Source organism: Salvia splendens, chromosome 4 (genome assembly GCF_004379255.2).
Source record: "Salvia splendens isolate huo1 chromosome 4, SspV2, whole genome shotgun sequence".
Classification (NCBI taxonomy): Eukaryota; Viridiplantae; Streptophyta; class Magnoliopsida; order Lamiales; family Lamiaceae; genus Salvia; species Salvia splendens.
The window spans coordinates 13,380,893-13,396,365 of NC_056035.1; the positions used below are offsets into that span (position 1 = coordinate 13,380,893).

General features: G+C 38.6%; 2 protein-coding genes across 2 annotated transcripts; both read left to right on the top strand.

The window, feature by feature from the left end:
- Positions 1–5,413: 5,413 nt before the first annotated feature.
- LOC121800411 lies at positions 5,414–7,190 on the top strand. Its single transcript, XM_042199983.1, has 3 exons — positions 5,414–5,700; positions 5,980–6,294; positions 6,504–7,190. Exons 1-3 carry the CDS (start codon positions 5,497–5,499, stop codon positions 7,029–7,031), a joined length of 1,047 nt encoding a protein of 348 aa, XP_042055917.1. The 5' UTR covers positions 5,414–5,496; the 3' UTR covers positions 7,032–7,190.
- A 110-nt stretch (positions 7,191–7,300) lies between these two features.
- On the top strand, positions 7,301–8,415 carry LOC121800412 (NADPH-dependent aldehyde reductase-like protein, chloroplastic). Its single transcript, XM_042199984.1, has one exon. The coding sequence runs from the start codon at positions 7,549–7,551 to the stop codon at positions 8,338–8,340; it is 792 nt and encodes a 263-aa protein (XP_042055918.1). The 5' UTR covers positions 7,301–7,548; the 3' UTR covers positions 8,341–8,415.
- The last annotated feature ends 7,058 nt before the right edge of the window (positions 8,416–15,473 follow it).

Consider the following 15,473-nt stretch of genomic DNA (forward strand, 5'->3'; position numbering starts at 1 on the left):
GCATTTTAGTCTAATAGTGTAGCTTGGCTAATAATGTAACATCTTAATCTAATAATGTAACTTATCACAACCATCAAATCTAAGGATTCAAGGACTGAGATTTGCTTTGATTTTTGACAGAATTTTACTTATTAGCCGCACCCCTATAATCACATCTACATGTTATTAGTAGTATGTCAGTTTTTTCTTGTTCGGATGTTCTAATTTTAACATAATAGCATAGCATATACATTTATCACACATTTATTACGAGGGGCAAATTGCAAAACGGTTATAATTTTAATTTTTATTTTTATTAGGTTTATAGGCCTTAATTGATTACAAGCCACTTTTGCAATTGGATATTAATTGTTCAATCTTTTAAATTAGCATCCTATTACATCATTGTCATATTCTTAATCCTTTAATTTCTTGTTATATCTGTGCTCCCTGGTTTCTTATTTTTATTGCTTTCGCACCTCTTCTTTAGTTTATTTTATTCATGCCAATTGTGGGCCTGTGGCAACATGCTCTCGCAATATAATTAAGTTTGTGGCTTGCAATATTAGTTCTCTCCCGACGGCGCCTCTTTTTAAATATTTACTTAATGGATAATGAAGAAATTCAGATTAGGAAATAATGGATTAATATTATGACAATCACGATCATAAAATAAGATGTTTAGATCAAGAAATAGTAAATAAATATACACATCATAATCAGAGCCGTAATTTGCACCTGTCCCTGTTACTGTTGTTAATTTTTATTGTTGAGAGCATGTCCAATGCCGTGCTACTATATTTTCAACTGTCTGCCTATTCGGCTATTCCTATTCATCTTGTCATAATAAATTTTCAAGCCCCAGCACGAAAAACAAAATAGATAAAGACATCAAATTTGACTTTGCTCTCTAATGTACATGGTATTATCGTCATAACATCATTTATTTAACCTTTTTTATGATGTCTTGTTAGCATGGACTATTTGGACCAAATTACTTATTAGTTTCAATTTTGGGCTTTTATTAGCCCACCAAATAAGAGTTGCTGAGAGATAGCGGAAGCTGTGTGTATTGGTTTTTATAAAAGGGGAAAGATATTCATGAATTGATGAATATCATATAAGGTCGGTCAAATCACGCAAGTATCTAATTATCTCGTTGTACAGGATAAGCATATTATAATGGCTGCAATCAAATAATGGAATACACAATAAGTGGACCCACTAATCTCCAACACATATATCGATATCATTTTTTTTACCAAAACAAATCAACAATATGGTTATCTTACTATATAGTCAAACCTTAATTTGAGAAAAGTTCATCCTTTCAATAATCTGATTCCTCATATGCTTTTTGAGGTTTTTTTGGGCATAGCATGTAGAATTTTGGGCCAACTCTGTGGTATATGTGATCGTTGGTTCTGTCAGGGGTTAGGGCATCCGCAAAGCTCGTGTTGCAGGTGGCTCGTCGCGGAAAGACTCGTGCGGGGGAGGGGTTTATCTATAAATACCTTATTAATCACATCAATTTTTTCACAACAAAAAACTCTCTATATCTTCATCTCTCACTCATTTTTCTTTCAAAATTTTTAGTCTTTTTGGTATTTCGCTGTAATAATATGCTATCTTTACCTCAAAAGAAAATTGATTTCAAATAAAATAAAATCTTAAATATGAATCCATTTTTGTTGGACACATCTTATTCGACAAATTGATGAAAGCCCATAAAATAAGATGAATCAGGCCCAGGAGGTGTAGCTGCTCCTATTTGTTTCCAACATTTATTCGTCTAATACGCGATATCGGATTAACTTGATTTTCGGGTGAAAATAAACCTCTTTATTGAAATTATATTAGAAATAAAATAATTTTTTTACACAAACGTAGCTATGTGGCTACTATTTATTATATTGATTTGTATACATCATCTATCCTATTTTGCAAAAAATAAACGTTCATATCTAATTTTATTTTTATTATTTTTAATAAATAAACTACACATTAATCTAATTCATATCTCATTATATAGTATAGACTTACATTCAACTAAAATTCGGTCACCAACTGTGATTTACATTGCTTAAATTTCGTATCGAATCAAAGTGTGAAAATATATAATTGACATTTAGCACTGCATTTGCTTTTTCATGCATCTGTGTTAACTTCTGCCCTAACAAGGAAAATCATATTTCTAACTTTATTCAAATTATTGAAGATAAATACAATTTAGTTGGTAAGACGGTTCTCCTCCATCTAATATACCGGTGGTTCAAATTATCACACAAAAAATGAAATATTATTATTAGACATTTTGAAAAATATTAAAAAGAGATTTTAAATATCATGGATAAATGGAAAATTACTTTTAAACATTTAAAAAACTTTAAAATTATTAACAAGATGATAAAGAATGAATAAGTGTCAAATAAGGTAGGGGGAAACACAAATGAAATGACACGTGTATATACAAATGGTGATCAAGTCTCTAATTTCAGAAGAGCATCCACAATAGGGACGAATGTCCCGACGGACATCCCAAAACACCTTCTGCCACGTTATAAGGATTTCCCACAGCACTGCCACGTCATAAGGACATCCCACTCCACAATAGTGGACATTCCCAAGGACATCCCAATAATTAAAATTCACAAATTTACAAATATGCAATTTTACGGAATTAAAATTTCGACACAAATATGGAGAAAATGCAACCATTTTATTAAAAAATAAATATACATAATTACAAAAAATTTACATAGTTCAAAAAAAATACCTAGTTAAAAAAAACATCCCAAAGCTTCAACACACGCAGCCCCCGACTCACTCCTCGTCGTCCCCTTGGCCAGACCCGCCATCACCGCCGTCACTCCCGGGCAGGGGTGGTTGGCCTAACTCGCGCCTCATATTGTCGATGCCCCCCTTCAACATCTCCTTGTATAAGGGATCAGTCGCCGCATGCCACTTTTCTATGGTCTCTAGCAAAACATGATTGTGTTGCATGCGGGCGAGGTGGGTGAGTTCGGCACTGTCTTCGGTAGGACATGGAGCTGGAGCTGCCGATTGGACCTCGTGGGACCCGCTGGCGCTTCCCCTAGCCGCCCGCATCGCGGTCTTTTGCCCAACTGGGCGACGGCGGCAGGAAAACGATGGAGGGGTCGGAACATCTGCGGCGGCTTTGGGGAGGTCGTGGGAACCGGCACTGCTGCTGTACTCGCCGGAGGAGTTGAGCTTTGCCCGCTTCGGCCAGCCAGCTTCAACACCCGCACAAAACTTGGAGGAATCCTGCAAGCACAAGATAGACATCCCAGTATTTGAAGGCGCCGAACTTCTTCTTCTTGTCGATGAATTGGTGCATGGACAAACTCTTCACATCCTCCACGGACATGCCGCTGGTTGCCGTACGGACGTTGTTTTCTTAGATGCCGGTAAATCGGGTGAGTTGTCTCCTCAGCCGCTCCCACTATTTTTGGCATTGCTCTCCACTGTGAGGCTTCCCACCTGGAGGGCTGAATTTGATGTAGTTCTGGCTAATGCGCCACCACATCTTGTCGATAGTCTGGTTAGCCCCGATGTAGGGATCCTCGACTATACTCGTCCAGGCCTTTGCCAGCGCGACGCACTCCTCTCGCTCCAGACGGTCCTCTTTCCCTCGCCGGCCTCCTTCTCCTCCTCTCCCTCGTCCCCCGCCCCACCCTCGTCGATGAGGACACGCGAGGACTGACTAGTGCCCCTGCCCTTGCCCTTACCCTTATCCTTACCCTTGCCCTTGCCCTTGCCCCTGCCCCTGCCCCGTCCCTCTGCTGCCGATGGTATCTCAGTGGGAGACTCCCTGACCGGAGATAACTTCAGCTCCTCCAAAGAGAAAGTCTCATTGCCGGTGAATTGAGTCTCCAGTTGAGCACTGTCACTACACAATAAATCCATGTAGGGGTGATACACGTTGTCCCCAGGTGATTGGGAGACCCCCACTCTGCTACCCCTTGCACCATCTCGGGCATCACCATACCCGGCATCATTCCCGGCATTTGGGGCACCATCCCTCCACTCACCCCCTGCATTTGGGGCACCATCCCTCTACTCACCCCCGACATTTGGGGCACCATCCCACCCGCCCAAGGGTACATATCATAGTACCCGCCCATCATCGTCGTCATTTAGGGCATCATCGCTGCCATTCCGGGCAACATCCCAGGCATCCCTATAGTTCCGTCGGCGTTTCCCCCACCTCCAACAGGGAACGTCTGCGTTTGTGACTCGCTCGTGGAGGGAGAATCACTGTTGTGCTCCATTTATCTTCAAAAGAAATGAAAGTAGAGAGATAGAAACTCGTCAATACAAGTGGTGCGAATGAAACGAAGTGCAACGAGCCGTATATATAGAGTTTTAAAAAAGAAAAAAAATCAGTAAAATGGGACGTCCGTCCTCACACCGCAATAGCGGACGTTCGCTGAAATCGACGGACGACCTCTCGTCCGTCGGGGACGTCCGCGTCCATCTCATCTGACGTCCGCTATTGCGGATGCTCTAAGGGGAAACAAGGATAAATATAAGCTATGTTTGTACCAAACATACCAGAAAGAACATAATTACAGATAGAGACGCAATGGCTGCCGTTGCCTTGCCTCCCTTAAAAGCTCTCTTTACAAAAATAATTCCAACCAATATAAAACGTGCCCATCCACCATTAATTCTAATCAAATCTTACCACGCGCCTTTCTAATATCCTTTTCAAAAAATATTTTTTTACTTAATTCTATATGGTTTCCCAAGTACTTCCCACTCTAAAAGGCTAAAAGCCCTTGCTTTTGAGTGATTATAATTAAAGTTGTAAGTTTAGATTCAGATTCAGGGTTAATGGGATTAAGAGGATAATGATTGAAGTCTCGTGCTATAGATGAGTAACATAATAGGTAACTCCTCTTTCTCTTGGGCTCAGTTTACAAACTCCAGATTCTTTGTTGCAAAATGTCAAACAGAAACAGCTCACGACGTACGGTTCTGTGTTTTTATCGCTTTTAAATAATCTAATACGGAGTATATGTATATCCCAGTTTGCTAACTACCTTTCCTCGATTAGATCTTCGAATAATTTAATAATCCACAGTTTCAATTTTCACATGCTTGGGTGGGCTATTTAAGTATACATCGACACCTTAACTGCATGAAAATTTCCATCATCCTTGCTACAAAAATTCGGCACTGCGATTAATCTGAGTCTGGCTAATAAATGGCGTCAAGATTTACGAGTCAATGTGCTTCCGATTTTAGTAAACTAAACTTGCTGTGCATTGGTTGCTGCTGCAGTATTACAACTACCACTGAGTCATGCATTGTCCCGACACGCGCATCAAGTGCACGTGGTTAGAGCAAAAGGCCAAATCCCGGTCCAGGTGCACCCTTTAAGAAGTCTTCAACAGACTCCCCTCTCTCTCTCTCTCTCTCTCTCTCTCTCTCTCTCTCTAGTCTAAATATAAGACCAAATCGAAAGAGAGAAGAAGAAAGGTTGCCAATGAGATGAATCGTGTGAGTCTGGCTCCTGTATCAGAGGAGCTCTCAAATGAAGAAAGCTGCAGCAAGAAAGCTCAAACGTGGACCAACTGGCTGAGAAACCATTTCCCTCAGCTTTTCCACAAGAAATCTGATCTCAAGATTCTCTTGAGCGTTCTGGGCTGCCCCCTCTTTCCCGTTTCAGTCCACTCCCTCCTCCCCATTTCTCAAGTCAGTCTTCTTCTCTCTTTTTGCTTTTTACATCATTTCTATTATGCTACTAGATTAACATTAAGATTAGGACCTGACTCTTAGTATTAGTATGTTACTTCGCTGTCTAGTATTAATCAATATTCGCCTCCAAGAATCTCCTATTCATTTCATCCAACTACCACCCACAAATCGATTTTATTGCTGCACTACACTTTAATGCATGCGCCGACTAACATTTCATCCGCTCCAACCACACAAAACAATTTTACTGCCTGCTTAAATTCATGCCTTAATTAGGTGTCTTCCTCGGCTCAATACATAATCCACCACTTCACTGCCGCAACCGGCTGCCGGAGGCTCGAGGGAGAGGTCAAGAACATGTACGCAACCGGCACGGTGGCGATGGCCATGGTGGATGACCCTGCTGGAGTTCCCCAAAAGGGCTGCTTCGTCATATGGCAAATGGTTCCTGACAAATGGCTGATCGAGCTGGCTGTAGCCGGCCACAAGGTCGTCGCGGGTAGCGACGGCAATCTGGCTTGGCGCCACACCCCCTGGCTCGGTGCACATGCCGCCAAGGGGGGCGTCCGCCCTCTCCGACGCGCTCTTCAGGCAAGCCTCCCCCATCTTTCTCTTTCATTGCTGGCAACATTTCTAGTTTTACAAGTCTTTGGCACAATGATAAATTATTACTTCAACTGTGGTCTAGCTCTTTGCTGGTATAGTTAGGTAATAGAAGCAATGAGAATGTTAGTACCCTTTTTGGACACTATTTACCTATTCTTTTACCATCCTGCACCAACCGTTAAATCCTTATTCAGGGACTGGATCCACTTGCCATATCAAAGGTGTTCTCTTTCGCTCAGTACATGGGGGAGAAGCACGTCTCAGGTGTCGACTGCTTCGTGCTCAAAGTGTCAGCAGAGCACGGCGATCTAGCTGAGAGGAGCGACACCACTGCTGAGATGATCAAGCATGTGAGTGTGGGCTACTTCAGCCAGAGGAGCGGCCTCCTCGTCTACTTGGAAGACTCATACTTGACCAGAATCCAGACCCCTGGCTGCCACCCAACATACTGGGAAACCACCATGTCCACTAAAGTGGAGGACTACCGTCCTGTGGAGGGGATGATGATCGCCCATTCTGGCCAATCCAGCGTTGTCATTACAAGGTTCGGAGATAACCTCAGAGCAGGGCATGGGGTTACCAGGATGGAAGAGAGTTACAGCATTGATGATCTTGCTTTTAATGTTCCTGGGCTTTCCTTGGACACATTCATTCCTCCCCAAGAGATGCACAAAGGCTATCCTCAACAGAATCTTGATTGGAGTTCACCATTACACCGGTGACAAACTGTCCTCTTCAAATTTCTCTGTGTTTGAGATATGTAAAGAACCACTTTTGCAAGTGTCTAGACTCTAGTTGAGGATGTATATTCCTCTCCTTGATATGATACAAATTAAGATTTTAGCACACTTTCCAATCACTATCTATAGCTTCTTGTTTAACCAGTGTTTCTAGAGATTAATACTAGTAGTTTTTATTTTTCATTTTCAGAAGCTTGATTCCAAAACATTAACAAGTTAATTAGAGTATAAGATTTTTTAAAGGCCAACAAGTTATTTAATAGATTGTGGGTGCGAAGGCATGATTCTATGATCAGTATGCTACGTATTCGCTTACCTCAGCTTCACTAGAGAACATGGTTGATTTGATTCAATAAATATATTACTACCAATGAAATTGAGTTCATGGTCAAACTAGTAGTACCAATTTTTATTTATTTATATTGCAAGTGCAACTGTGTTTGCATTGAGCTTCAAAAACCTGCAATTATTCACAGTTTCATACCTCTCAATTGCATCAATGGCAGCAAGCACCGCCTCCGCAAATCTCCATGGCCGCGTAGCAATAGTGACAGGAGCTTCGCGCGGAATCGGCCGGGAAATCGCCATCCACCTTCGCTCACTAGGCGCGAAGCTAGTCATCAACTACACCTCCAGCTCAACCCAAGCCGATCTCCTCGCTTCCGAGCTCAACGCCAAAGCCACCGCCGAAACTCTTCCAATCGCCGTCGCCGTGAATGCCGACGTGTCTAATCCAGATGACGTCAGATCGCTCTTCGGTCGAGCGGAGCAGGAATTCGGAACTCCAGCGCACATCCTCATAAACTGCGCCGGAGTTTCGGATCCCAAGTATCCAGCCGTAGCCGACACGACGGTCGAGGATTGGGACGCGATGTTCAACGTGAACGCGAGGGGCGCGTTTCTGACTTGCCGCGAGGCGGCGAACCGGCTGGCGCGGGGCGGCGGCGGGAGGATCATCCTGATATCGACCTCGGTGGTGGGGGCGGCGCTGCCGGGGTACGCGGCGTATGCGGCGTCGAAGGCGGCGGTGGAGATGATGGGTAAGATTGTAGCGAAGGAATTAAAGGGGAGCGGGATAACGGTGAACTGCGTGGCGCCGGGGCCGGTGGCGACGGAGCTGTTTTTCGCGGGTAAGAGTGAAGAGACGGTGCAGAGGTTGGTGGATGCTTGCCCAATGGGCCGACTAGGCCAGCCCAATGATATTACCCAGATTATTGGGTTTCTCGTTTCCGATGCGGGCCAATGGGTCAATGGTCAAGTCATTCGAGTCAATGGTGGATTTGTTATTTAAATTTTATCCCTTCAGTCTTTTTTATATTTTGTTCTTTGTTTGATGCTGAAATAATAAGGTATTCGGTTTGCAAAATTCAATCCCACAACTCAATTCTAGATGAATAATTATGGGATAATTAGTCATAGCTAACCTCTTATAACTAAAATAATCTCACAATTCAATTATAGATTATATTTAAATATTATTTTATCTTGAAAACCGAACACCACCTAAGTGGATTAACTAGTTTCGGGTTCGCTAGAATTTGCAGTGCACTTTCTTGTTTTCATGTCGCACACGGATGCAACACAAATTGTTCTCATGCCAAAATAATCTATCGTTTGTTTGGATAGTTAAAAATTTGTTTTACAAAGATAATTCTATATTTCCTCGACATAAATAGTTTTAGGAGTTGTTCAATTTGCAAGATTATATCTCATGATTAAATATGTAGTATGTTTGGTTCATTAGATAAAATTTCACTATTTCCTTTAGATGGAATTTCACTATTTAATTTAAATGGATAATTATATGATAAGTATTAGTCATAATCATTTCCTTATAACTAAAATAATCTCGCAACTCATGCTTATCATATCACAAGTAGTCATTTCAATCGAAGTACTTATTATTTCTAAAACAAATTATCCTGTGGGCCGACTTATGCAGCCCATTGTTGTGTTTCTTTGAACGAATTTACTACATGCTACAAGGCAAGAATTAAGAAATACTGATGGTTCTCACTTTTCATCTGTGAAATGGTAATGGACCGGATTTGAGTTGAATTTTGTTAAGCTCTAATCTAAATTTATTTTCACTCTCAAAAAAACGACACTCGTTTTCCGAATCCATACGTTCCACGTACCATGGGACTATCCGACTATGCATGCAAATTTAGTCATAATATCCATTAATCATCGGATCTATAGCTGGATCCATAAGTAGAGCTACCCAAGGTTTATCGAATCGGCGGGTAAACCAAAACCGTAACCACCTGTTACGGTTCTGAACCGAAATCGTGAATTTTAGAACCGCGGTTCGGTTCAGGTTCCAAATTTTTCAAACCGAAACCGCGACCGAACCGCTGGTTCTGCACGGTTCCGAACCGACAGTTAAACGCGGTTCACGGTTCCGAACCGCCAATGCAATGATAAATTTAAACATAGTTAATTCTTATATGAAAACTATACTCTATTATGGTAATAACTTTATAATACTATTTCCGATTTTATTAATTAACACAATTTTTTACGTATGGAGTCTATGGAGTGTGGATCATTATTAATAAATATTTATCAACATGGTTTAGTAAAACTTGAAGAATTGGTTACTTTAAATAAAGCATAATACTATAATTAACATTGATTAATGAATCTGTAGTCTTCAAAATTGATTGGTTGGCGGTGAGTGATAGTTGCACTATTCAAAATTGATTGCACAAAACATCATTTCTTTTATTTTGATTTATTAATTTTTTTTTTAAATGCTAATTTTAAATTCAAATTGATCTCATTTCCCCCTATTTTTATCTACAAATACTCCCTTCTATCCTCACTCACACTCACCTAATTCTTGTAATTTGTATATGTGAATTGTAAATTTGATATCATTTTCACCTTATTCGTCTTAATTCAATTTAAACAGTCAATTTCCTTATTCCAATTTATTTTATAATTTCAAACTACATGGCAAAAAAAATTAAGGAAAAAAAACCGTGAAACCAAACCTAAACCGCTACGAACCGCCCGAAAACCGGCGGTTCGGAACCGAAACCGAAACTGAAACCGTGAAACAGCCTCACAGTTCGATTCCGGTTCAATATTTGCCAAAACCGAAACCGCCGGTTCATGAACCGTGGACAGGTCTATCCATAAGACATTAGAATAGAGACAAAGCTGCGTTGGGGCCTGGGGGCGCTGGTTCCCAACAAAATTTGTTGTTATTATATATTCCCTTCGTCCCAAAATAATTGTTACTTTTATTATGGGCACATGTTTTAAGAAACGTACAGAAAAGTTGGTTGGAAAAGTTAGTGGAAGGTAGGATCCACTTTTTTATATTGGGTTTATAATAAAATGTGAGTGAAGTGAGTTAGTGGAATGTGAGACCTACTTACCATTTATGACAAAAAAGAAGTGTGACAATTCTTTTGGGACGGATCAAAATGAAAAAGAGTGATAATTACTGTGGGACGGAGGGAGTATCTGTATGAAATTGTTATAGTATATATATCAAAGCGTTGGTGGAATTAGGGTTGGAACGGTACGGTATACCGCACTGAAATGGCCATACCGCATACCGTACCGTACCATGCGGTATGACCAAAAACCATACCTTTACCGTACCGCTTTTGTCGGTATACCGCAATTGCGTTATATCGAAAAGTCGGTATACCAAAATTTAGATATCGTTACCGTACCGCTTTTGTCGGTATACCGTACCGTGATTTCGGTATACGGCAATATGCGGTATACCGCGGTATACCGTGATTTCCGGTATATACCGCAATTGCGGTATATACCGTATTTGCGGTATACCGTGTTATTTGCGGTATATACCGCAATTGCGGTATGATGCGGTATATACAAAATGCATAACTTTACCGTACCTAAAACTGTCGGTACGGTATGATACCGTACCGAAAAGTACGGTATACCGAAAATTCGGTATTTTCGGCATTTTTTCAGTACGGTAAGTGCGGTATTTCGGTATATTTTCCTAGCCCTAGGTGGAGTTGGTTTCTCCGCTGGATATTAATGAAGAAGTCAAGAGATCATCTGTGACTATGAACTTTTTCCATCCGTTTTTATGTTTTTATCCTCCACATTCTTCGTATTTCTTCATAATTTTCGCATACTCTCTCCACTCAAACTTTTCCTTGTATATTTTTTTTTATCCTCAACATTCTTCTAATTTTTTCATAATTTTCCATTATAGTTCTCCGTGTGATTTCTTTATGCTTTTTTCATCAAAATTCTTATATTTTTGTTATGTTTTTTTCGCAATATTCTCTTTTATATTCTATTTTTATGTTTCCCTTTTTTCAATATTTTTGTTTATATTTTATGGAGTACGATACATATATAATGTATTTTTTTTAGAATTATGTTAGTCTTAAAATTCTATTTATGAAATACTACTATGTATTTTTTGTATTGTGATGCTACGACAACCACCATTTATGTCTCTTGTTTCAATCACTTATCCTTTAATTTTTTTTTCTCTTTCATTACTATTTGTAACACTCTGTAGTCTCTTGTTGCTCATATCGCAGCTGCTTACGACGGTGCGACACCAATAAATACTTCAAATTTGGTTCCTACAACATAAAATTTCTGACACCGTCGTCACTGTATTAGAGCATTCATAATAGAAACAACTCATCTCCAATTTTCCTCCTGCCACTTGAAGGAAAAAAGAAAAGTGTGACAATAAACACGATTGGGTGAGCAACTCAGACCATTCCAGAGACCTCTTCCTGGGCGGGTGACTTTTGTCACCCTATTCTACCCATTCTAGTGGCGCAAATCAGCTAGTGTAAAAATAAGCTTTTATTCCACTTATTAGACGATTTTTCATCATTCTCATATTAGCCTCCAGAATAGGCTAGGTTGTATCGTTCTAATTCTACAACTCTCTAATTATACTCCCTACGTTCCCTCATAGTTGAGGTATAACTTTTTGGCACGGAATTTAAGAAAGAGATGCTTAGTGTATTAAGTAAATAGATAAAAAAAAAGTAAGAGAAACGACAAAGTAGAGAAAATGGAGTAGAAAGTGAATAAAGTAGATAAAATAAAGTAAGAGTGAGAAAAAGTGTTACCGTATACAGAAATGACTCGACTATGAGGGAACTTACCAAAAAAATTAAAAATGCCTTAATATAAGGGAACGAAGGAGTACTATTTAGTACTTCTAGCGTGAAAAAATGACACATCGTCCCCAATAACATATGGAGTTGAATATAGAATTGATACAATCATGATTCGTCCGAATGTTAGGAGCATGTTCTTTACCTTTAGCCTTACCTTATAATAAATCAAAGTAATGCATAACAAGTACCCATTGCTGGAGATCAATCGAATAGATTAAAAAATGAATAATAACTGAGATCTAGCTTATATATTTTTAACCACACCAAAATACTTATCTCTATGTTATTCAGTGTTTTACGACACCAATATCATAAATCAACTAGTAGTGATTTTGAATCCACGCAGCAATCATTTACGATATACTGTCCAAATCTATTTGGGTTTTTGAGTTTTAAATTTACATCTACAAGTAACCAATTTGAAAGAATTTGTATAACCGTTCTTGTTTATTTACTTAATATTATCTGCACTAAACTGAATAAAAAATAATAAAAACGACTAACTACGTGACAAAATAATTCCTTCCCATATATTTAGAAAAATAAAAATTTTAATAACAATGCAATACCAAAAGATGCCGATTCAATATACTACACTCAAATATTCAACTTCTTGCCTTTCACACTTACTACTATTTAATATCTGATCAAATAATGTATTAGATAATTACTATTCTCACACTTATTAATTTAATATCTGATAAAATAATGAATTAGGTAACTAATATATATATATATATAGAGGTGTGATCAAATGTTAATTTAATATCTGATAAAATAATGAATTAGGTAACTAATATATATATATATATATATAGAGGTGTGATCAAATACAAACCCTTATCTATAATACAAACTACAAACTTTAATCCTACACACTCCTTGTAAGTAATCAACGATTAGAAATGGGATTCATATGTCAATGTCAACGCCTAATACAAATTCTGTCACTGGGGGTAACGTCAACAATGTCAACGCCTAAAGTTTGTATAGTTTGTATTATAGAGGGTTTGTAGATTATCATGACCATATATATATTTATATATATAGTCGACTAGTTTTATTACTCAGTACTACAAAAATTAATTATACATATATGACATCACATTGTTGTTACGTTGAACATAGCGCAGGGTATTCGGTCGGTTCGGTTCTAACCGAACCGAATACCCGGTTAACCGAAATCAAAAGGAACCGAAATTGAAGCACCGAACCGAAACCGAATTTGCCTCGGTTCGGTTCGGTTCCTAACCGAACTAGGTCGGTTCGGTCCCGGTTAACCGAACTGGAACCGAAATTCAAAAAAGGTGATATTTGTCGACCAGAAACATAAAAACAAACAAAATTACTCCATAAAAAAGGAATTAGCAGATGATACGTGCCCGCAGTTACTGGCGGATAAGATCCGTTGGTAAATTGTGCTGATTGTAAACACCAGAGTCCAGAAATGCACCGACTACTTTTTCCCATTTCCGCTGGTAAATCAACATTAGCAACAAAAATAGTTAAGCTATACAATGAGTAAAAGGAAAAACCTTTCTGCTTAACTCTACGTTCATCAAAACTTCTTTGTGTCACCATTTTCCAGATGATTTTTTATTTTTATTCTGCTGAGGCAGGACCAAAACAGCAAATCTAGTTAGATGCTTGTTGTAATAGTTTCTCCATTTCTTTTCTCAGTTTCTGGTTTGAAAGAATGAAATCTAAGTTATGATATTTTTTAATAATAAATAAAAGAATAATCATAATAGCTTTAAAGGAGTAATTCGGTTCAAATCGGTTAGAACCGATTGGAACCGACCCGAACCGATAACCGAGTAGACGCCTTAATTTTGGAACCGAACTGAACCGATAACCGAATTTGTCGGTTATCGGTTAACCGAGAAGTGTGTTATTCGGTTCGGTCATCGGTTAACCGACTAACCGATGACCGAATTACCTGCCCTAGTTGAACATATAAGTTCATGTCACATAGTCATGTTTCGCTAACATATGGAGTCATGTGAATACACATGTCTCTGTGTTCCTGCGTTTCACACCCAATTGCAATAATGTTCTTTTAGATAATGCTTTATAGTAGTACTCCAATAGATAGGTCAAACACAAAATAAAAAAATAAACTAAGGATAAAATTGAAAATAAAAGAGAGCGGTGCTAATATAACATTAATTTAGCAATAAATGGTTGTCAATGAATGAGTAGATCATAACATTAAGCATATGAAGTATAAGGAAATTCGTGTTTAAAGTCAATAGTGAACAGTGATTTGCTAACAATTTCTCAACCATTAATTAAGCCCAAGTTTTTGGAAATATGAGATATAGTTGGATACATTGAGGAGGAGCTTTAAAGAAAATTATTATGTATTAGTATGCGATATAGTATGCTGATCATGAACTGTTAAATGTACTAGTATGCATTATAATTAAAATAAACTCTATAATCAAGTGACGACTCAATAAGATTTAGCTATATAATGATTACACACATTCATACATGTTTAATTGTTCGTGCATCTTAATTTAATTCAGGTTGGAAAAAAGTCATCCCATGCTGGTGGGATATACATATGTAATATATTTATGCCCAATATAATTTGCTAAGCATTACCATTACAATTTACATCGTTTCCCAGCTACAGTATTTAGATTAATTACGCCATTCACAGCTCAAATTAGCTTGGTTGCATGAGTTTGATCCGTGTTCTAAATTTAATTGCAACATTAAATTAAAATACCAGTCAAGCTTGATACTTTTTGCCTGAATCATTATTCTATCCCGGCCACAAATCAAGACCAACAAATTATGATCCGTTTGTGTAGTTTTTTCAGAATTGGTCAGTTTGTCTTGTTTTTATTATTAAAAGAGTGACTCTTCAATAATGAAAAGTATTGGTTAGGGTATCCACGATAAGGCGGATACCCCAATAGCCTCATTCCAGTTTTTGTCCATAGTCCCAGTTTTTTTGTTCATAGCCCCAAAATTTTGTTTCCGCCCACTATGGTGGACACTTTCAATAGCCCCAAATTTTATAATCAATTTTCATTTTAAAATATTTTTAGTTTTAATCAGGTATAATTAAAATCATCGCAGCGTAAATAATTAGAAAACGAGGTAATCGGGGCCGAATATTCGTTGTATTGCAAACGGGTAAAATTATACAACGAATAATTAAACTAAAATACAACTAAAAACTCCGCCACCGTCTACTCGGTGTCGGAGTCAGCTTCCTCGTCGGAGGTGAGTGGTATTTATAGAGGTAAATAAAAAAAAATTA